Here is a 24697-nt window from a genome sequence, read left to right as displayed (position 1 = left end):
CTGAGCCAGTCTACTGTGCAAACTGCTTAGAGATTATAGGATTTATTCCCATGTAGATTTTCACTGAGTCGCTTTGCTGAAGCCATTCTGTTCCCTGCAGCAGAGCATGCGGCCTGGGATGTTCTGTATAAATCCATAAATACATAAATACTGAGCAATGCTGGAGCACTGTGTCTTTTATTCCCTAGGACAGTGAAGCAGAGCAAGTACACACGGATCAAATGCTAGTGTGTCAAGGCAAACAAATGAAATGTCAACATAAATGACAACACAGTATATATTTATTGTTCTGGATCCGGGACGACATCAGCAAACCGTTCAGCCGTTGCTTTGCAAAAAGAAAATAGAGCTTTGTTCAGAGTCAGAGTGCACAAACTGCGGGAGAGAATCCTAATTCCCTGTGTAGTTAAAGGTGGATCAACTGCAGGAGCTGCTTAGAAGAACGGAAACACTAATCGTAGAGGCTATCACACAAGCAGACGTTCGGTAGAAAAAAATCGTTTATTTGGTGTTGAAAACATAGAAATAACCTAGATTTTGGAGAAAAGATTGTGAGATCAAAACCGCTCTACATATTTTCATTTGCTGTGCTTGTTTTGTTTAATGATGTACTTCAAACAATACATTACCATTTCAAAGCTGGTCAAGTCTGTGCAATTCCTTGTCCACACAGGAAAGCATTTTATTCTTTTTCTTTTATATTCGCTCTCCTGCCCACGAACCATCGGCAGATGTCTGCTGTGAACTTCTGCTGACTTTCATAACTTGCTGAAAAGAGTGGGGGGAAACTGCACTGGGTGCCTGAGAAGATGCCTCATACAGGGCAGATGCCTTAAAGACACTTTCTGAAGAATCAAAGGCTCCTTCTGCTAGAAAAGAAACTGCTGCCATTCCCAACGGTTTCTTTCAGCACATGTCGGCAATCAAACAGCCCTCAAAACACCTTCTGTTTTCAATCGGGCTCTTTGACGAGCTGCTTTAAAAGCAAAGGGTTTCCGAAAGTGTGTGTGTTTGTCGGTGTTCATGTGCAAAATACGACAGGACTCATTACCTTCCATGGAGCCCACCGGGGAATGGCCCCGACTTTCTCACAGGCTGCACGGCAACAGCGTTTCATACAAGCGAGAACAAACGCCGCCACCACTTTTACAGGCTTAAATTACACCGCAGTGAAGCAACTTTCATATGAAATGTTCACAGGCTTCACAAGAGTCGGAGTTTAATGAAGCCATATTTCTGTGTCATGAAGTTGCATCATAACTTAAGCAGAAACCCAAAATACTGCTTCATCTACTTTTTGCAGGTTTCATTGTGACCTCAAATCCCACTGCAGTGAATATAAAATACTCATGTAAAACATCAAGACCGAGCATTCACAAAGCAGTGGCTCATTCGCATGTGCAAATTTGTTGACTCCATTGTTTGTCCTTATTTGTGGAGAGGTCCTCTTCTCGTGTCACCCTTGGGACTGTGGCTGGTTCAGGGCAGTGTGGCACTCCATGGGTGGCAGGATGAGAAAGGGCCCCCGGTTAAATTGGCAACGGAAGAGGAGAGCTGTCAGGGGACTACTTTGGCCTGAGGAGACCTAATTTCACGGTGTGCACAGGAATCAGTGATGTAGTGGTAGATAAGCGGGTGGGCTTATCTTCCAGTTGATGATTAACATGCACCAAATAAGTGATCTTCTGACTATGGTGGCCATGATAAGTTCTGTTTTGGGTAACAATCCATGTAGGTAATCAGAATAAACAAACCACAGCTTTCAGTCTATCCTAAAAGCAATCTAAAACACTAAGTTAAGACAATATTACTTTATACTTCAGTTATGCCATTTATTTAAACCAAATTCAAGACTTAAGACATAAATTTAATTGCTCTAACTATTCAAAGGGAATATTATCAAATTTATACAAAACTCCTCTTTAGGTAGTATTTTATCAAAAAATTACATTTTTTCTTCTAGTTTGGTGATTTTACTTATGATCAGCAAATCTTCCCAATAAAGAAAGGTTGAGGTGTTACTGACAGTCAACATGAGGGCATAATGCTTAAACATGTTCCTGCAGATTCATATATCTGTCTGGTCGTGATGTTAATGATTCTGATTGATGCTCTTGTGTTCATGCACATGGACACAAAAAAAGCCTTTAGCCACTAGAAATATTTAGTGAAATTCCCACGAGATGACTGATCATCTTTAAAGGGAAAAAAAGTTCAAATTTATAGGATAGAGGGGTTTAGTGGTAGAGGTACACATGAAAAAAAGAATCCAAAAGTTTGTGACCATCAGCGTTGTTAAAAGGATTTTAGTTTAGTGCCCATTTGATATTTCACTGTGAGTTGTTTCTCCAATGGGAGAAAGCAGAAGCTTGGGCCTGGTTAGGTAAACACAGTTCTCCTTTTCTGTTTCCGATCGAGTGCTTTTAGCAAGCAAATCCTCTACAGCAACTTATCCACACGCACAAACATCTTCCTCCCCCCTCTGCCACCTCGTAACAGACACCACCCTATCCTCAAAAACATGCACTCCCCAGATGTTGCCAAAAGCTTTAGGGAAGAACCCACAGGTATGTGTGTGTGTGTGTGTGTGTGTGTGTCAAACTCTTACAATGTGCTCCTTTTGTGCATCTGCTGAGATTTATGACCACAGCTTTCCTACAACAGAGTCAGCTTCCGCTTTTTAAATCCCAGCGGGCTTATGATGGTGGATCAGAGGGAGAAGCAGGTCCTTCAAACCAGAACAGGTGACTCCGAGTCTGCCATCGCCACGCAAGAATTGAAAAAATGATCTCCTCAAACGCTTGACACAGGCATTTTTTATCCGCCCGGCAGTTCACACGAACCCTCATCTGCTTCTCATATCAACACCCCCGCACTCGCCAACACAGGGGCCCGCTGGTCTGGCTCTCAGGGGTCAACAGAACAAAGTGGAGTAATGAAATCAAACTGGCCGTAAGACAGAGTCTGCTGTTGATCACAGGAAATCACTGAAGGTTTTCATTATGGAATATTACGATGGGCGGAATGCAAAAGAGAGGATATTAAAGACTCAGCAGAGCTCTTTCAGTGTGAGTAATGGTCGGACAGATCGGGGCCAAAGACAGCTTTACTGTTCCCTCAGGCTTCAAAGTGTTAAGTGTTCAAGCTGATACAGTAGAGTACGCAACACACAGCGTGCTCTATCATCCCGGAATAAGACCTATTGTGTTTTATTGGGTTTAAATGGATTTAGATTACCTTTATGGAAACGCCGGCTGGATGTGTGCCACTGATGTCATTTCTGTAGTGATGATGGTGTTGATGGTTTTCTGCATGCTCTTTATATGCTGTTATACGGGACAGGGTTCAGAATGGTAAAACCTGAGGTTAGGACAGTGGAAGTGACGAGCTTAAATTGCGTTCAGAATTGCAAAGCACCAAAACTGGTGTCCAAAATAAGCTTGTCCACATAGGCCATCGTGTTTCCATCACTGACAACTGGAGCTAGAGCAAATAAGTACCCACGACTACTGCGGTCATTTAACATGTGAATTAAAGCCAATTGTGCCCTTTACAACTACAGACGCGAGCCAGATGTTAGCGGGTGTTGATGGTTTTTTTTTGTCTGGGGTGAAAGGGACTTTCACAATATCTTTGTATGTGGTAAGGTGAACGCTGAAACACTGCTGAGGGTGTCTGAAAGGCATCTGACTGTAAAGGCAGACTACAGAAAATACATGGAACATTTCTCTCCATTTTTTCTATTGACCCCTCATTCAAAGGTAATATGGAGGGAAGCAGGCTGTGGCTCAGCAGGGATGTTAAGAGCAGAGTTACTTCAGAGGCGCTTTTAAACTCCCAATTCAAAAGTGTTATTAAGGGTTAAAGCCACTCTCTGCCCTCTGACAGCCGGGCTAAATTTCCTCTCTTTGGTCCTCTCTCTCCCTTTTCACCTTAATTTCACTCTTATCCCCAACAGTACTATACAGATGAATGGATGTCTTTATCTTTGATGCATGTGCTATTTGGAATATTTCACCCTGAACAGACAGATACTATCAAAAGACTTTCCCTTTATGGGGATGAAGGAGATTTGGCAGGAGTTCTGTGATACAAGAGAGCCTTTCTAAAACCTCCCCTTTCCCTGGAGTTGAACATCATAAATTTGACTATTGTCTTTATCACCACCACAGCCATCGCAGGATGTTATTAGAAGTTAAGCCAGCTCTGGACAAAACCTCCTGGCCAGCTGTTCTGGTGACTTATCAGGAGTGGAGGGGTTTCATTTGGAATTTCTTTAATTATTCTACTTGCGTTGGGGTGCTATCAAGAAAATAAACCGTTTGTGAATGTCCCAGCAATGAAGTCAAGGGGAATAATTGTTTCAGGGACTGAAAGTGTCCTCAATTTATTTACTGAAAAGTTTATACTGAATGTACAGAGAACAGCAGAAACATGTCTTAATGACACACTGTTGTTAAAAGGGAAAACTGCACAGTGCTTAAATTAGTCATTTTTACCAGCATAGTACCATATTGTGGGTAATAAAACACAATGAAGGATGGCCATAAAAACACAATGTAACAATAATATATTCCTCATTTCTCCCAGGACTTAACCCCCCCCCCCCCCCCCCAGAAACATTAGCTTTATGGAAAAATCCATATGATGGTTCACAAACATTAATTACACAACACAAATAATAAATGTGCATTATGGGATATTATCAGATTTGCATAAAAAGAGAGAAAAAAAAAAAACACGCTCATTAATGCAAGCACCCCTCCAGTTCACCATGAGACATGAAACATCAGTTAGAACTGCTGCTGGGTCGGATCTGAACCCCTCGCACTGACACACACACGCACGCACGCACACACACACACACACACACACACACACACACACACAGCCGCTGCCACTTTCATCAACACGAACCAGCAAATCTGCCCGAGAAAAAAAACACAACAAAAAGATAAAAGAGAGATGAATACGATAAATAATATAAAGAGACAGTAAAAGTGAGCACTGCCTCAATGTTAACCCCATGTTTGCACTGAAGACTCAGAGGGCTGGAAGTGATTACACCATTGACTGAATCATCTCCAAGGTCAGGCCTCCCATCTTTTCTCCCTCCTACTCTCCCACTGTTGCTCTCCCACTCAGCAGCCAGCGAGTTCATACGGCTGCTGAGACATATTTGAAGGCAGGCTGGTTAATCCAGTAACTGGCAGTGTTTGTAGACCCTTAAAACACATGCCCACCTATTCAAATGCAACCTGGAAAAATTGGTAGACAAAAGCACCGCTGTTTTCTATATCATCTAACATTCATGACAACACTTACATTTATTTACTTGCGACGACGCTTCCTGATCAAATTATCGAAAACGGTAGTAAATAAAGTGAGTTCTACCATAATCCTGATGCTGGTCTTAAACCTAAACACAGGACTCACATGAATTCATAAGAAACCAGAGAATGAAAGCGATGTACTTCTTTCTGTGAGCTTTTACATGCACCCAGGCAACAAGGTTGCATTCTGCATTATTTGTTAGACTAATTTCTGTAGTTGCTATATAAATTAGAGACTCCATTTGTTGGCTTTTGCCTACAGACAGCAGCTTCTTGGCTCTGAACTGGGTTTCAAATTGATTTTTGACTTGAAAACATGCTGAGATTCCGGCAGAAAAAGTATTTTGTGTGACAGCAATGACTGTGCTTACATATACGCCAGCATCCTGCTTATTGCTGGATTATTGCAGTATCCTGGCTTTGTGCTGCACACGCAAGTACGTCAAGGTATTAAATACAACTGTATCTGTTCAGATAACAAATACACGCACATGTTCAGAAAACTAGATACTCAAATGACTGTAAAAAAACCCTAAATAACCAGGTTTCTCATGTTCCACGTGGACACAATATTCTCATCAAAAACTGGATTTGATGCAAAATCATCATGTAAACACATCTATTATAGGCCAAATCATCACACTAAGAAAATATACATCCTATACAAAATATCTCAAAACAGAATAAAACTGAAACTAACAGAAATTGAGCAACTGGTAAAATTTTAAACACATTCCTTTTGAAGTTCCAATGTTTGATCGTTACAGTTGAAATAGGCTTAAATAATAATGTCGAGATCACAGAGGAGAACCTTCTCACTGCCAGCCTGCTCAGATTCCCACCGCCCGCTAACTTGGTTCATCAAGTGCATATAAACACAAAGATTAATGACTTTGCTCGATCTAAAGGTGAAGCCATTGTTAACTGGGATCCAACAATAATCCTCATCTCTGCCTTTCGAAATAAATGGTCTCGCTCTCAGAACATCTGTTTAAAAGAATCTTGCATTCTCAAATATAAATACAAGTTTAAATCATGTACATAAATGCACACTCTGAAAACTGCCCCACTAATCATTGATTGAACATTGAAAAGGTCCTGAGTGTTTTTTTTTGTTTTATTGTTTTTGGTTTATCAACGGACACAATCATGAGGGGAAAACAAATTCAGCCTTATTGTATGCGGCCTGTCGATAAGCAGGGTCACCCACTGCACAGATGATGCGGTTCCCCATGTAACCACCCCGATGAAATATTCATTAGGGAGAAGTCAGACACCCAGAGCCGGCTTTGGTTACAACCAAAACATTCTAGGTGAAGGCAGGGCCAGAGTCGCACTGACAACATTGCCATTTCTCCCCCCTCTCCACACATAACAACCAACATACACAAAGGGGCGCATTCATTTTTGATGAAGCACATTAATTAATAACCCAGACCTGACCCCGTTTATACAGTTGGTTTTCCTGGGTGAGTGGAGCAGAGCAGAAGAATAAAGAAGGTCTAAAGCCGTTTTCCTCCACTGAGAGAGCGAGAATGTCGAGGGTGACAATGCAAAGAGAAGAAAAACCGAGATAAAGCAGCCAGCCGGGAGGAGGAGAGAATTCGGGATTATCATGCCGAACAGAAGATGGGGTTGGAAGGAGGATACAGACTGAGTAAGGACTGTATCTGAAACAGAAAGGGGCATTTCCCTGAACTGAGGGCGGGTGGGCAGCCCACAATCCAAGCTCCGACTCCACAGTTCACAAAAGATTCTTAACTTCCACTCGCCGTCTGCAGCTGAGCTGTCGGCTCTTGGCAACACATTCACATCCTCACGCACAATGCACACTTAGTGCATTGCCAAATAAAGTCCCCACGAACACCAAAAATAAGCCACATTCACACAAACATGGCATCTGCAAAGGTCAATGCCATCATCCAGGTGGTACAAGGCATGTGTGGAGTGTGTCGTGCTCTTGAGGTCATGTTGCTTGGGTCAGGTTATGTGGCCCAACCCCATAACCTCCTGCTATGATGTGTGCTCAGCGGAATGTGTCAGACGGATGGGTTAACAAGCGAGGTGGATGCCTACAAAAGGTGGACAATCAAAAAGGCACTTACACGTAATAAAATGATCAGAGTTCTGAACAATAAAACTTCTCAAATGATTTCTGTTTGATGCAGATAAGAAAAAAATTACAGCTCATGTCGTAAAAAAAAATCTTTTTTTCAAAATATTAACAATTTTAAACAAATGACCCATAAAAATCTTTATATCTCTGTATTCTATAAAAAACGGGCTTGTTGCCCTTTGTGTTTTTGCCATGTAAAAGCTTGTTAGGAGCAATCCTAACTTCCCAAAATCATTCCATATTCCATGTTCAATGTCTCAGGAATAAAACAGCCTTCCTTTCTCTGAGCCCTGACGCCGGCTGAACTTGGCAAGTTGAGAAGGTGATGGGGGAACGTCCTGTCTGTAGGGGCCCTTCAATAGAGATGCGTTCTTCACAGGAGCTGCGCCCGGGGCCTGACTGTGCTCTTTGTTATGGTCGTAGGTGCTGCCGAAGGGGATTTCCTGTGCAGGAGGCTGACTGGCTTTGTTGGCCACCTGCTCTTTGCGTCTTTGTTCTTGCCTCAGCAACTCCTGGGTCTCTAGAAGGACGCGGGTGTTAAAGCTGGAAGTTCCGAGGTAACCATTACGAGACCCCTGGCCCGCTGAGTAGTGAGGGTTCTCCTTGGATGGTTGGAATCCCTCAGGTGGTGCGTACACTCTGTCCCATGAGTCCTGGGCCACTGTGCTGTTGCTCTTTCGAGGTTGCCTAAAGATAAAGAGACAAGTAGAAAGGTTACTTCTAGTTATCTTAAACAGCAGTCAAATCTAAATGGAACAGAAGTACAGAGCATCTCTTTGCAGCTGAAAAAGTTTTTGTTTTCCTGCTACAGAGCCTGCCGTCCCACAAGGGAACATCACCAAAATCCCACAACGCGATTAAAATGGTTTGAGGAACTCACTTAAAATACTGAAAGCAACATGAGGTGAGCAAAGAAGGATCTGTATAAGCATGCTGTGTGATCTCACTGAATCCAGTCCCACAAAAACCACGAGTGCATAAAGACAGAAGACAAATGTCAGAAGCCTAATATGCCTACAGGACAATCAATTCCTGCAAATCCTAAGACATCCCAGAGAAAAAAATGGCTTCTTTTATCCATTTAACTCCTTTTTGAAGATGCAGATGGGTGCACTTACAGAACAGACAGAGCAATGGCAGCGCCTCACAGCAGTATCTGCCTTCCACTTATCTTCAGCCTGCCTCCCCGCCCCGACACTGACAGGACAGCGTGAGATGCAGCCGTTTCAAGTCTCTCTTTCTCTTTCTTAAAAAAGCAACCTCTGCCATACAAGCTCCTCTTTTCCAGAAATCAGCCTTGAAAGGCCCTCATTGGAACGTTGTTGTCTTTTTCTCTTGCTGGGTTTGACTCTGGCCCTCTATTATTAGGATCCATTAAAGGCTGATGTGCAACGGAACCTGTGACACTGTCTTTCGAGTCAAGGGTGCTAAGAGAAATCCCCTTCACACCTCAATGAGCTGTTTTGTGCTTAAAAGGTTTTTGAGCTCACAGGACATGACCTCAGGAGAAGAGAGTGGCTCAGGATGCTTTTAGGCCAGGACACCTGCATTTGTTGTTGATCTGAGTCTCATTCTGGAGAGGATCGGGCATGATGAGACAGAAAAAGGTTATTGTTGTTTTTCGGACCATGAGCATTTCAGCTTAAAGGATCTACCATCTTTGCATGAGCCGCAGCATGTTGCTTGACAGAGAGAAAATAGGTGCACTGGAATAACAAGTTGGAGACGAGTTGGAAAATTAGTGAATTGGCAACTTGTATTTTCTCCTTCAAGTTTCATGTTAGGTAATGAACTCCAGTGGAACACTAACACAATGATAACACTGCAGCAGCTTCTTATTTCATAAAACTAGTAGGCAATATAAAATGCACCACGGTTGCTATGGAGAGCACAATTAAACCAATAAAACAGTGTCAGTGTTATAGGGGTGCCATCAATAGGTGAAGTACATCACCCAACCACACAGTCAGCCACACCGAGAGCTCGTTCCATTAAGCACGCTCATAATATAAGTCAGGCTCAAAGTTCACAGAAGATCTACTTGCTCATAAAGTCAGCAAATTAATAACAGTGATGTGCAATATATCATTAATTTTCCATTGAAGACGGGTTTTTAAGTTATAACTTGTATTTTTCTGAATGAAGTTTAAGTTAAATTTAATCTGAAGCAACGGGTCACTTAAAGTTTGGAAACGTTCTTCTTGGAGTTGTCGTGGTGATTATGGAAAATAAATAACTGAAGACACAGAAAAATGAACAGCAATGCACTGAAATGCTCATTCACTTTACCATCTTGCTTCAGGCTGGCTTGCCTGCTAATGTCTTTACCACCATGGCAGATAAATTTGATCTTGGACTGCTTAATAGCATACAAACACCGTGACCCTGAACTTTCTGAATCATCTGATTGATTGAACTTGACTTTTTCGGGAACTGCTCTCATGTCAACCAATTTGTTAATTTCATTCAAGTTAGATGTTTGACTTTAATCCAAAAAAAAAAAAGAAAGAAAGAAAGGTTTCATAGCATTCCCTTGTTAAATTGCACAATATTATGAGTGCTTACAAACTGTTCCAGCTTTACTGATTGAAGCCTCTGTGGTCCATGGGATCATAAGGCAAAGGAAGGGCTGCAGCTCATGGTACTGCTACGTGAGTATGTGCGACTTTCTAAGCTTAGGTCCACACATGTGGAGGTGGACACAAATGTGTATGCATTTTGTGCCATGCGTGTGCACGACAAACATGTGTGCATGCATGTAGAGTAAGTATGAGGGTAATTGGTGGAAGGGCAGATGTAGGGACAGACTGCAGAGAGAGCCACACCACATGCTCCATATCTGGGTTTTGCTGTCTGGGCGAACCGCCATGCATTTACACCCCGGCTTGGCTTCCAGAACAGCGAGAACTGCTCATAAGGGAGCTGCTTGTTTAAAAATCCAGAATGCCTGTTGCACAAGGCAGCGCTCTACGCTTCCAGAATGACCTTTTAGGTTTTAAAGTAGACAGGAAGGAACAGATTCAGGGGCAAGTCTTCCGCAGCAAAGGAGGGAGAGCAAAAATGGCATTGTTCCACAGGAATGTAACCGTGATTGATGTGTCAGAAGATCTTGTTCTCTTATCACCTCTACTCCTTTCGCAAGAAAATGTCACAGACTAGATTAGTTACTTTTACAGAGGGAGGGGATGGGGAATCCATCATGAAAAAAGAGTAGGATAAATTTAGTGTGACAGAATATAACAAACAAAGCCAGGAAGTTGGCTCGCAGAAAAATTTGCGGCCGCTGTGTGTTTCTTTAAAACAGCTGGGAAGAATCAGACTTTATGAGAATGAGGAGAAAGATTACACTCACACACACAAACATGCACAGACTCAAAATGATTAGAGAGAAACCCCAAATGTATCCAACAGGCAATGGAACAATCTCTTCTATATTACACATATAAACTGTCTAAAAATCTGAGATAATATTTTCTTTATCCTGTGAAACAATATTGTTTTGGCTGAAGAATGCAAAAGGAGGCAGTTAACTGAGGCCACAGTTAAGAACCTTATCTTGACGACATTCATGTGTGTGCTTAAGTGTATTTTTTTAGTGTGTGTGTTCAGGCTAATCAGTGGTTTCTCTCTCCTTCTAAAACACTTGTTCCTCTCATGGCCTCCTTGCCCTCCGCTGCCTGTCATCACTAATCCTGCTCCGACAACAAGCCTTCATTAGTGCACTTCCAATCCTCACATCCCAGACAGAGAGTTAAGCCCGGGCGTCATCAGATAACTGGCTACCATGGCTTATTCTGGAAGCTCTTTGAAATTAAGGGTTTTCTTGTGAGGGAATGTCCCCTTCTCAGCTGAAAGGCTGACTGCTCAGGCTTCCTGTTTTGGCAGAGAAGGACCGGATGAAGTAGTTCCAAAAAGAGAGGTGGTTGAGGTTGGAATGAATTGTGGTTATTAATGTGAAAATGTAATGAGAATCCGCAACAAGGCACGAGCTCTGAAAAGCCTTTGCCTGGAACAAGCATCCAGCCTGAGCTCATGTGACTCTGTGCTCACAGACACTATGAGAGTCAGAGAAAAATGCATATCCAGGTCAGCAAGAGGGATATTCCCAAGAGATGCAACTCACAGAGGGGGGGCCTCGAGGCAACTGTCACATCACATGAGATGCCAGCAGATAACACCTTTGAAGGGAATGCATAGATCATTCAAGCTTATACAGACCGCATTGATTATGTGTCCATGTGGACCACAAATCCATAGTCATAGACAGGAACATGTTTTAATCGACCCAACCGGGACTGGTCAGAAGTAGCAGAGGGAAGGGGCTTGAAAATATTACTTCCCTTTGGGAGAAAATATAAAAGAACACAGAATTGTAACGTTAGCGAGTGACCATGAAAATGAAAAAGAGCAAATAGACCTCCACTATATGGCTTTCGCATTAAGTGCTCTCTTAGTTTAAATTGGAAACGGGCAGAACAGGAATAAATCTTTGGTTCACCGGCAGCATTTTAGGCATACCGTACATTTCATAAAACCAAAAATCCACAATGGATGGCTTTAATATCAATAATTCAATGTTTATTCTATCATAAACTTTGAATTTTAAACCGTTTAAACCTGAAATTGTTGATGGAGAAAACTGCACACAGGCCAAAGCCAAAATAGAAATCTTCAGAGAACTGGTAAAGACACTTTATTGAGCGATAACTGTAAATATTTACACTCTATTTTCTCTCTAATGCTTCAAGAGGCAAGAGACGGTAAGCTTTATTGGCATCTCTTTGACAAATGTGCTAAAAAAAATTGAAATAGGAAGACGGAGATGGAGAAGAGCAGTCTTTGAAGCTCTGATCTCGAGTTGCAAAAGGCGGGAGAGAGAAGCCAAGAGAAAACTCCCCAACATGTTATTCATTATACAAGAAGTCAGTTCCTGGGGTCAGCCCTGATTTAATAAAGTTGAGTGTCAGTCATATCATGCAAAGCCATTGCTACAAAATCATCTGAATGTCTAGAGATGATTTGAAAATAGCTTTGTGGTGATTGCCTTTGAGGGAATCTAAAAAGATAAATAAAAAAGAAGGAAAAAAAAAAAGTGACCAAAGGCAAAAATATGAGAAGAAGAAATAGATGTAAACTGAAAAATGAAGAGTTGAGAAAGGGTAGACGGGTTGTGATAGAAAGGGCAGACAGGACGTGATAAGTCATAGCAGGGGCGGGGGTGGAGGGGGCCGGCAGATGCACGTACACATACAGGTGGACAGATGGAATTAAGAAAGATATCTCACCGTGGCAGAGAGTTGTACTGCCTTGGTGTTTGTTGGTGACCATCTCCGTCTTCTTGCTGCTGTCTCTGGAACTGAGTCTCAACCGTGGCAGAATGGCGTCCACTCTCTGTCTCTGTGTCATCGGTTACCTGTTACACAGACGTGGAACACATGCAGCAGCTATGAAACAAAGCCAAACAAAACCCTCTGAACCAAAGCATGCTTGTTTGCACTCATACGCATATGCACACTGAGACGGTAATACATTTTCCCTCATTGCAGGTGCTTTGACTGTGTGATGCCTCCTGAGTAACAGCTAGTTAGTAGGTGTTATTCCATGATGGCAATGACACTGAAAAATCCATCTCTGCCAAAGGATAAGAATTCCCTTGATAATGCTAGAATTTCTCTTTTATCATTCAATGTTTCTTGTATAGCGAGTGTGCGCTGAAAAGATATTCGACCTTAAAAGTGTTAAGCAAGCCTGGTTTAACCTAAAGTACCTTCTTATGACTTCTGTAGTGTGATGTGCTGCAACATGGAACAGAAACTCCTGAGGAGTGAAAACTAGTTGAAACCTCTTCCTGGTGATATAGAAATGCACCGTGAATCAGCTCAAGTGTAAAAATAGCCAAGAGTTACTGTGGTAACAGAGGGTCAAAAACTTTCCTGTGAGAAAAATGCACAACCAAAGGAAATGATTTGAAGCACCTGACAGGAGAGAGTTTGAGCATCTGCGGTGAAGAATTAGCTGCAGCTGAAAACACATCTTCACAAGCAACGCAAAGAATGATGTTTATGCTCAGCTTAATCAGACTATTCCACATGTCACTTTTGTGAGAGAAAAAGTTTGAAAAATAGATATCTTTTACTAAGTATGCCTCAAAAAAAAAATCTATTCGAGCTCACTCGGTTTGCCAAAGTGCCAATAAACAGTATTATTCCAACATTTAGGCCTGATGTATAATCATTAACTCATGAATCATAGTTAGGATATTGATAATTCAGTTTATGAATATTTTTCATTGTCTATGAATTCTTCACATTTCATTGATATTTCAGTGACTTGGGGCTGAGCAGTCTCACACACACACACTGAATCTCTGCATTGTAGCAACATTTCTGTTGAGCATTTCCTGTTCTGCATGGCTTTACATTTCTATCCATGAAGCTGTGGAATCTATGGGTTCTGTAGTGGAAATAAATCTTCCTGATGAATACAAGAAACCTCATTTTGGTGTTTTAGGACTCCACAAATATTATGTAAACACCACGATTGTGCTGAAGACATAAAATATGAATTACGGCTTCATTTCACACATTGGGCCAAGCCTGCAGTGCTGACTTGTAAAGTGTATATGTGTGTTTGTTGTCTGATCATCTACGAGGTTGACATAGAAATAGCATCTCCCTCAACACCAGCATGCTGCTAACGAGGTGGGTGATGAAAGAACAAATCAAGCCAATTAAAGAGAAGTGAGCTGAGAAGGTGTTGCGAACGTGGCTTTACAGGGTAACAGTTTTCAGAAGCTTGGGCGGTAGTTTGGCAGCCCTATACAGTAGGAAGGTCTGTGTGCATGCATGCATTAAGTAAATATTAACCAATAGCCGACACTATGTTTCTGTCCGTGTGAATCTTAAAACTGAACAGCACCCTGAAAACATTGGACAATGATTTTTTTTTAAAATTGGAAAATCTGTGTAAATGTGTTTGTGGGGCTGTCAGTGGAGCGGTCACTGGGCATGGGCCGGTTACCGGTTCCAAGTCATACCACGGTATGAAAAAGTCAAGGTTTCAAAACCACTACAATTTTCTGTCATACCGTCCCTGCGGTAGAGCGTTGTTTTTATTTTTTTTGTGACGTCTCGTCAGAGGGGGTCCCTCCCCCCCGCGCACCTTCGCTTGCTGTGAGTGACAAGCAGGCAGCTCTGCAGGCTGTATGATGGAGGCGAGCCCCCCGAACTTTCTTGTTTTCAAATAGGCCTACAGACATTCGAAATACACATTTTAGAGCTGTAATCATAACACCGTGAAACCGTGATATTTTTGCCAAAGGTTATCATACCGTCAGAATCTCATACCGGCCCATGCCTAGTGGTCACAGTACATTACTGAATGGATTAAGGGATTAAAGGTGTGTGGTCAGAACGAAAAAGTGTCAGCAAAAACATCTTCTTGGAAACATCTTGTGTTCTTGAAATTGCTGCCTTCTCCCCCACTTGGACAGCTGCAATAACAGTGCAATTACATTTCATTCAGTGTCAATTGCAAGTCCTCTCTCAAGAGCTCCAAGTCCTAAAAACACAATGGTATTTCACATGAGTAAAGAGAATTGGACTCATGTGATTCAGGCTGAATCAACATGTTCCTCGGGCTCAGAAAGTGTAGAACGCATAAACAAATATCAGATGAACCCTAAGGGGAAAGAGGAAATTATTTTACTGGAGTCAAATGCAGCAGTGAGAAAATAATTAGTCGCATATTCTGAAAGTGTAGTAAAGGAGGTACTGAGGAACCTGGAGGTGCCTGATGCTTAAGTTTGAAACTGATAAGTTAAGGCAGATGATGCCATGCTGAGAGAAATGCATGAGAAAAAGCCAGGAGAGAAAATCTGTCAGTGTAATAGCATTATCCAAGGAAGGAGAATCAGATTATTGCATGTTAGACCTGGAATACAATGTCATATGAAATATGACATTTGCTGAAATTGAATCAAAGAGACGTCCATGCTTGTTTTTATCCAATAATGTGAAAAATGATGTCAATACAGCATGCTTTTATTTCTCCCTTGTTTCCTTGATGGTGTTCCAGACAATGCAAAGAGGGAGAGAAAGACCTCTCCACCTGTTTAAACATAAACTCCAGTGGGACATAATTATGAAATTTATTTGCAGCTATTAAAAATCCCAGACAAGGAAAGCAGCTGGGTGGGAGTTTAAGTTTAAAAGTTCAAAACATAGGCACAGCCAAGACGTGACATTTCTTGGTTCAGAGCTGGTCACAAACCATTCAGATATCAAAGAAAGTTCCTACGATAGGTCAACACTGACATATGGCTCTACCGCCCACACTCCCCTCATGATACTATCTTTGTCGGCCACAACATAGGAAACTGTTTCAAAAGAGCAGCCATGCCGTACACAAACAGACATATGGGAGACATTTAAGTTGCTAATAAGGAGACGGAACAAGACGAAAGTGAGAGAATGGTAGTGAAACACCACATCCTGACAAAAGCCCAGTTGGATGATGATTCTCTCTTAAGTCAGCACGCCAACCCAATTTCTCCAATTTATTAGAAGCAAGCCCAGTCCATTTGTGGTTGGCTGCGTGTATAGCTCCGGGTGGAGTATCCATGTGGTCTGCCATTTCCCGCTCTCTCACCAACAAACCAGAGTTTGGTTATCTTCTTGATATCACTTTCAGACTTGTTATGATGCACACAGGTCTGAACAAATTGTTGGAGCCTTTTTATACCTTTGGATGAATGTGTGCTGTTACTGTGATATATTGTCACTTACTTAAGAAAATTGGAAACATTTTGCTCTTGTCTGCAGCTTCTGTCTTATCTGTAAACACTTTGGTATCTAAATGAAATGAGTGCAATAAAAATGCTGAATGCGTAGACTACATCTATGCACAAATATGCTGATAAGTGCAGATGCGTTTTATCTGTGTTTTGGCAGCAGTGAGGCACAGCAAAACAATATTGCATTCACTATTTAAAAATCCAAACTCACAGCCGATTACAAGTCATAATACTGCCATAAGGCTTTTTATAGTATCTTGTAGGGCCTCTCTGAGTGAATAAATATCTCTTTGACATAATTTTGACAGTGGGTAAAATGGATATAGAACCACTGTTGGTGTTTTTTTTTCCAAAAAGGGTTGTGTGAAGGCCTTATGCATAATAAGTGTCTCACCATCCATGGACAGTAGTCAGTGCACTCTCAGTTTTGAGATTCAGATGGTTTCTTAGGTGGCGAGCTAAACTAAGAGCCACTCAGAAGGGGGCAGAAGTGTAAAGCTTTCTCCAACTAAAATAACTAAAATGTTTAACATTCTACAGCAGTTTGGAAGAACACTACATTGAAGATTCTTTTTTTAACAGTCTTTCACCAAACTATTGTGTAACCCAGACAGCGTTGCAAGAAACAACTGGCAATGCTGCAACATGGATGTTATGTTGTCGAGAGTTTTTACTTTTTACCCGTACTTTTTACCCGTTCTGCAGCAGTCAGTTAATTGCTTTAGACGGCAAAAAGTTCACTTGTCTTATGACTTCCTATTGAGTAGCTTTTAGCTTGGCTTTCTTATCAGGTTTTGCTCTGAATTCTCAAAACTGAGAAAGCTCTGCCCTCTGTCTTTTGCAGTTAAGACACTGACAACACATAAGTAGCCATAAACGCACAAAACTATTTGAAAATAAAAGAAAAATCCATTTAATATCTCACATTAGAAGAAGAAGAAAATAAAACTCCAGCATCAGTGATGTATTCTTCTTTAAGTTGCCGCACAGCTTCACTCAGCAGCCTCGTGCAACACACTCCCTGCATTGTTCCACTGGTAACAACCGAGGGGTTTAACGCCAGCATTGCACAGAGATACATTGTCTAAAGTCCAACTTTTAGCTTCTGGGAAGTCAAGTGACTGTATCTTAAAGAAGTTTATTCTGCCCGTGATCACATAGGAAGTAACTGTACACCATCTAGCACCCATCAACACGAAAGCACTATATTCAGGGAAACTTGATGTTTGTATTAACGCAATGGATATTTTTGGACACGAGATAAAGTAATAATATTATCAAAAGACTTCACCAAAAAAAGGGACTTTACAAGCTAACGTTAGTGCAGGGCTGGACTGGGACCAAAAAATGGCCCGTGCATTTTTTGGCCATGGCGGCCCACCATGAATATTTATACGATCACACAAGTAATCTCATCACTTTCTGTGAAAAATGCAATTAAATTGAAAATGACCGAAAATGACCGAGGCAGGAATTTTAATTCCGTATTTCTCCGGTTACCTACCAATCCATTTCAGCAAAGCAATGTTTCACTAATATTACATGGGCAACTGTGACCTGTAACACCTGCAAACAATATAGTTATCACAAGCTAAAATAACACTGAACACTTTGGTGTCTACATGAGAGTGTCATAAACATTAATGACACACTTGATATCTATGACTGATGTCATTGGGTATATTTGCAATATCTGCACACCAGTCAACTTTACATAAGCCTACAAAATGGAATGGCACTGGATACGTTATAGCCTTTCCTACATTAATGATGGTTTAAGTACTGTAATGCTAATGACAGACGCATGTCACTTTTACACCTTCAAATAAAGTAAATCTACTCATGGCATTAGTTGAAAATAAAAACTCTGAATGATCTCTGTGACAGAAACGCGCGCGCGTGCACGCGTGCCAGACAGACATACACACACACACACACACCACAGTCGGTGACCACCTCCTAACCAACAAGGTTGTGCAAAAAACAGGCTAGGCTTTTTATTCGTGTTGCAGCCTGACTGGATAAAATAAGTAATAATTTCAGCATAATCAATTCTCCCCACACTGATGTAGTGAAGATGTAGCCTACCAGTCGTTTATCTATAAATACCTCATTTAAGTCTCCACGCACACGGAGGTATCCATTCTGCTATTGTCCTCAGTCCTCCCATTAAAAAAACATACAATTCTGCAAACATTTCGCCTAACATTAGCCTACTGCTTACCGGGCTAGCTATTCTGACCTCCTCAATCTGTTCCTGGGTCACGTCTGGCTCCTCCTCCACCTCTGAATCCACCTCGATAGCTTCTTCCTCTGTGTTTGGCCTACACTGTTCTACGGAGACACTCGTGCACTGGGGGCTGCTGATGATGTTGACGGCCCTGGCCCTGCACTTGATGGCCCTGCACCCAGTGCTGTGGTCGTGGTGAAAGCACTTGCAAACATGTCAGTAAGCTTCGCGCATTTTGCTGCTTGTAGGCTTTTTAGCCTTTTATCTCGCAGCTTCTGTGCACCACCCTTTCGTTTCTGTTGTTTATCCATTTCGGTTTTTGACTGTTCTCTCCTAGTCCGTTCAGCTCAAATGGTAGGATTGATGACCTGGGTAAACGGTGAGGGGAGGGGCGGGCCAAAGAGGTGCTGAGAGATTTCATTGGACTAGCCCCGTCAACATGAAATCGTGGGCCGCCCGCCGGTCACTTTTTTTTTTTTTTTTTTTACATTAATAAAAAAAAAAACTAAAAAAAAACGTCATCACCGGCCCTCGAGGGGCGTCGGCCCACCGGGAAAATGCCCGGTATGCCAGACTGTCAGTCCAGCCCTGCGTTAGTGTGTTGATCCAAGGTACAAGCGTGGTGATCCCACTTCTCTGTTCGGCCATGCTCATGGGCGCTCCAACCTATCAGCACAAATTGATTTTATTGCCAGCAACAGACAGTGCAAGAGAAAAAGGCAGCTCTTTCAAAAATATGCAGAGCTTTATGATGAACATCTGGAAATTCCCTCTCAGCAGGGAGGGAGGGAGGCCGAGAAAACATGCTGGCTCTGCTTGTGTGTTTTGGCTTGAGGACTCCATGATACCCATGGCTTCTAGTGAATTGGTCATTATTCTATTAAGTTGGAGTGAAAATTCCAGCACTGACTGATCATTGTCATTACAACTTTTCACAAGAGACACACCCTAAGCTCAGTCTCTAATATTTCGAGGAGAAGTCGACACACAAACTGTCAACACACTCCCACAGCTCACACTGCCCAAAGCAATATGCTCCATCTGTAACTGAACCTCATAAGAATGTTATTTTTTTCAACAAAAGTTTAAAACATCAGTCTGTTGGATAACTTTGAGGATGTTAGTCACTGCAAAATTCAACGGGGAAAACTAACGCTGACAAAAATCATGCTATACCAGCCGTCCATGGTGATTCAGCACAGAAAAAACAGATATCCCTCTGCGAGTTCCCTCCGGATGTCCGAGCTGCTCATCCTATCTCTCAGGTAGTAAGAAACCCCATTTCAGCCGCTTGTATCCGTGACCTCATTTTTCCGGTCACTACCCAGATCTCGTGTCCATAGGTGAAGGTTGGAACAAAGAAATCAGCTCCCTCTCCACCACAATGTACCAGAGCAGCGCCCTCATTACGCCCCAGTCCGTCTGTCTATCCCTCACTTCCCATCACTCATAAACAAGATCCCCAGATACTAGGCCCTGAGCCAGGGCCTCATCACTGACCCAGAGAGAGCACCCCACCCTTTTCTGGTTGAGATCTATGGCCTCAGATTTTGAAGAGCAGACTCTCATCCTGGCAACTTCAACCTCAGTATCAAACCACTCCAGTGCATGCTGGAGGTCTTGGCTTGAAGAGGCCCACAGAGCTACATCAAGCGTAAAAAGCTGCGATGTGACCCTGAGGTTCACATAGCAGATGCTTCCTCTCCCAGACAACACCTAGAGATCCTGTCCATGAAGATACAAACAGGATCAGTGAGAAGGGGCAGCACGCATGAGTTCAACCTTATGCCAAGAATAAGAACACAGCTCTTACTTTGGTTATACAGGGACCAAATAGCACGCAAAAGTGATTCCATATATATATAGTTCACTATACTCCCGCAGCACACCCATATGATCCCTTAGGGAACATGGTTGTAAGTCATGCAGACTGGATGGTCAAACTCCCATGACCCCCTCAGTAACTCTGGTCCACTGTTCCACGACCTGGGTGAAAACCACACAACTCCTCCTGAATCGGTTCCTCCTGAATCCGAAACATTCGGTGAGAACCTCCTCTCCAACACCCTAGAGTAAACTTACCCGGGGATGCTGATTAGCGTTACTCCTTTGTAGTTGCAACACACTCTCTTCTTAAAAATGGGAACCATCCCACTCCACAGACCTCCTTTCAACATTGAAGAGGTGTGTCAGCCAAGACGGCCCCACCATGTCTAGAGCCTTTAGCATCTCAGGGTGAATCTCGCCCACCCCAGCCCTTTACCACTGGTTACTGCCAAGACAGGCAAGAAAACCTTTAGGCCACAGCCCTCAGAAGCTGCATCCACAATGGAGGTCCTGAACATGGCCTTTCAGATTCTATGCCCCAAACCTGTGAGTATGTCAGAAAAATTCTCCCAAAGGTGCGAGTTAAAGATCTCAGTTTTTCCCGCCAACGGATCCAACTCCCTACCTGGTGGTGTTCCGGTAACAGCTCTGCACCTCTCTTCACCAGATTATCCAAGACATATGGCTGCAGGTCAGATGACACAACTCAGAAGTTCATGATTGACCTTTGGCCTAAGGTGGCCTGGTGCAAGGCTCTCAAACCCGTCAACCACATTCAGGTGGCAATTCTGTGAAGGGCTTTGGCATTGCAATACCATTTGATTGAAAGCTCCTTGAAATGAGGATTTTGCTTTTTTCAAAGTCAAAAAGCGGCATAATAGAGAACGTCTTAACATGCTCTTTTTTTCCATAACGTCTGGGAAACTCTGCTGTTAAAGATCCAATGTGATATGGCCCACCACATCTTTGAAATGGACCTTGAGGAAAGATTATTTTGATTCTAGAATCATAAACTCTGGGCAGCTGCTCGTATTCTAGTTTGTTGGGTAGAACTGTGTTGAACCCATTACAATGTAACCTTGAGCACTTAGGGACAATGTGCATCGTAATGGCAAAGAGGAGTGCTGCAGACTTTGATGTGGTAGGCATTTAACTGTTCGTTCAAGCATCTTGCTTTTCCTGGTAACATTCACTGAATGTTTTGATTTGTAAAAGTGGAGGTCATTAAGGTTTCGCTTTCATCATCGTGGACAATTCTCAGAAATGACATGGAGTGAGGTCCTCTGTACGAAAGAACCAGATATCAATTTCAGAACAAAGTATAGCCCTAACAGTTTTGAGCGATACACAACTGCTAGGTCACATTTTTTGATGCAGTCCAGCACATTTCCTAAAAATGCTGTAATCATGGCTACTGCCTCAAACCCATCACCTACACAAAAAGTCACACCCACCCACACACAAAACACATTTTAAAGCACTTCCTGAAAGTTGTATTGATCTTTCAGATTTATAATCCATTTAGAAATACACAGTAAAGAGTGACAGGTTTGTTACTCTTTTTTCTCCCTTTCCAAAATTCATTTTGTTATTCTATCAAAAAAAGACATCTTTGTTAACCCATGCAGTTACTCTTTGGTAATATGGACAAGCCAAACAGACTCGGCTCAGCCACAGTGACGAAGTGAGTGAAGAAAGCATCATTATTTCAAGTGATGAGTTCCTAGATGCTGCTTAATGCATAGCACACAAACAGGCGGGACCATTTTGCCACTATCTCCCTTGCTGGCTCAAAGGTGTATAAGTGTCAGATCACCTATTACAGCCAGTTCCACCTCTGTACTTTCAAACATGACATGACGTACAAAGTAGGCGCATTTGTCCTGGCTTGAAAAGGTATATATGAAAAGCCTTGTTTTTTGTTGCAAGCTTTGCAATTCTAAATGATCGTTCAGAGGACTCAACTAAGAAGACTTATGATATAGACTTGCATACTCAAGGGCTGGTTCTTTACCTTATTACAATTGGGATAGCAGTGGTATGCCCAAAAGTGCAAACGGTCACAAACAATTAGGGGCTCGAAGCTCGGCTGAATAAAAAAGATTTAGAGGGATTAGTGCTGAAGAAACAAATTTCATCTCAAAGAGAACAGGAGTAGCGACAGATAAAGAAAACAGCGATTGATTTATGGCCAGTGATTTCTAAACCATAAGTCAAACAACAACGAATGCAAATTCTTAGCCAAAAAGTCTGCTTTATAAGAATGTAATGAGAAGAACGCTGCCTGCTGCTGTTCAACACAAACTGATTCCGACAGCAGGAAAATAAAAGGGCAGGATATGCCTGCCACACCAAACCAATTTAACTGACAAACTGAAACTGATAGTTCTTTAAAAAAAAAAAAAAAACATCGGTTGCCAAGATATTTTAACTTTCAATGTCTGACATTCTGACCCATCATTTAGATAATAGCCCTACTTGGTGCAATTGTTGCTCAACCTTTTTTTTTTTTTTTTTTTTTTTTTTAAAGTCACAAAAAAGAAAAAGTAAGTCCAAAACTATTACAAGGCAAATACATAGATAATATGCAGACATGTAGACATGCAGACAATATTGGTTATATCTGATTGGCTCTTCAGTCTGATAATTATTAAAATGAAACCATGTATCAAACAAAATGTCTACCGTGACTTTTTCGTGCTCTAACACACAGTAGACTCAGGTAAATAATAGGGCACCAGCCCAAGTTCATCAATTATATCATAGTAGAGAGATTAAATAAATTGCTTTTTCAGTTAAACTCTCATTATAGCTGAACTTTTAATGTACTGCAGAGACTGATATCAAACCGAGTCAGAATGGATTAACAAAGGAATTAAAGTGATAACAAATTTCCAATTTTATAGAATAAAATCCCATTGTTGTAGATCAATCACATTTGAGGAGATGGGCTTAGAGAAACTCCTCTCAAATTTTAATTTAGAAAAAATCCCTTTAATCAAGTCTAATGAAAATTAAACTGAAAAGTGCTGCTCACTGTCCCTAAAGTATTGTTTCAAAGTCTCGAATAGTCTCACCAAATATTCCCCTTGTTAATCTCCTCCCCTCCTCCGTGTGTGAGGCGTGTGTCACATTTCCAGGACAGACAAGATGCAGACAGAGACAAGCAATTAGCAATTAGTCTCAGGTCAAAGATTGGACCAGGATATGAGAAATTTGGTAGTGAAGCCTAATGTTTGAGTAAGTAGAGTCAGATAGTCTGGCAGTCATACAGCACTCACTGTCCAAAAAGGTGACAGCATCAGGCAAAGCAAATCAAGCATGAAGCATATCAAGGATGCTGTGAAAGCTGACATTGTGCAGTGCTTTACATAAGGTTATTTCAATTTTTATTCCTTTCACAAAGAAGATTGTTATTAGAGTTGGACCCAGGATGGACGAATTTATGACACTACTTGATTGGAGTCTGCAGATAAGTATCACTAAATATCCTCAGCTGGGTATAAATGTAGGAGAAAAGTGTCATTCATCAGCAGTGGTTTTTTTTCCTTTTTTTTTTTTTGTACTAACAGCATGACAAAAGTACCACAATTTACTTGTGTTGTGTACATCTAAACAAAAGAATTGTGTAGTGACTAAAAGAACAAAACAAATACAAAAATTCAAACAAATAAACATATATACATCACAAATAAATATATACATAAACTTAACACTTAAGTCTGCTGGTGACAGAGGTAGACTTGTGACACTGACGTAATATCACATTACAAGGAGACAAAGGAATCCACATATAGGAAAATGGTGTGAGTGTAAGAATAGATTAAGTAGCTGGTGACTCATGAAGCCGCATGTCCTTTATGTGCAGTTCAGCACCCTTCTGATGGGAAGGGGCCCTTAGGGGACACTCACCCAGGACTGGTCAAAGCTGTACGTCTGCTGATGGTCCTCAAGGTCCTCGTCCTGCTTGGCCTGCTGGAACTCGTGCCTCAGCCTCTGTATCCGGTCATGGTTACTGGGAGCTATCTGGCTGCTGGGAGAAAGATGAAGAGTAAAGGAGTGTAAATGTTTTTCTTCTTTAGAAATATAGAAAGCATGTTAAACAAGCATGTTGTTACAGGTGCTTTTTTTTTTCATTTGTAAAATCTAACCCTCTAAATCATGTTGAGGATCCTTTGATCTCAGAGCCATGATTCCTGCTTGCATATCTAAGTATCAGCTCTGCGTGCTTTCTCACCCCTCGCTCACTCCAACTGTTGCCGATGAGCATCCCCACAACTAAAGGCGTGTCCTTGTGCACCATTGTGAGTGATGCATGTCTCTTTTGCAGTGCAGAAAAATGTTGGCCTTTTATGGTACAAAGTCATTACACACTGTGGAAAAGCCTTATTTACATC

General features: G+C 41.8%; 1 protein-coding gene across 7 annotated transcripts in view; it reads right to left on the bottom strand.

The window, feature by feature from the left end:
* Positions 1 to 4588: 4588 nt before the first annotated feature.
* LOC142370262 (partitioning defective 3 homolog) overlaps positions 4589 to 24697 on the bottom strand; it is a 333677-nt gene continuing 313568 nt past the window's right edge. For 4 of the 7 annotated variants that reach the window (XM_075452749.1, XM_075452748.1, XM_075452751.1 and 1 more), the window contains 3 exons: positions 24213 to 24333; positions 12735 to 12862; positions 4590 to 8136 (listed from right to left, as the gene is read on the bottom strand). In XM_075452749.1, coding sequence (XP_075308864.1) covers positions 7707 to 8136; positions 12735 to 12862; positions 24213 to 24333 — 679 coding nt within the window. In that variant the 3' untranslated portion in view covers positions 4590 to 7706. Of the gene's footprint in view, positions 8137 to 12734; positions 12863 to 24212; positions 24334 to 24697 lie in introns of all 7 variants that reach the window. The other 3 variants (XM_075452746.1, XM_075452752.1, XM_075452747.1) reach the window with 2 other exon arrangements.

Source organism: Odontesthes bonariensis, chromosome 20 (genome assembly GCF_027942865.1).
Source record: "Odontesthes bonariensis isolate fOdoBon6 chromosome 20, fOdoBon6.hap1, whole genome shotgun sequence".
NCBI lineage: Eukaryota > Metazoa > Chordata > Actinopteri > Atheriniformes > Atherinopsidae > Odontesthes > Odontesthes bonariensis.
This window is presented reverse-complemented; position numbering and strand designations above follow the sequence as displayed.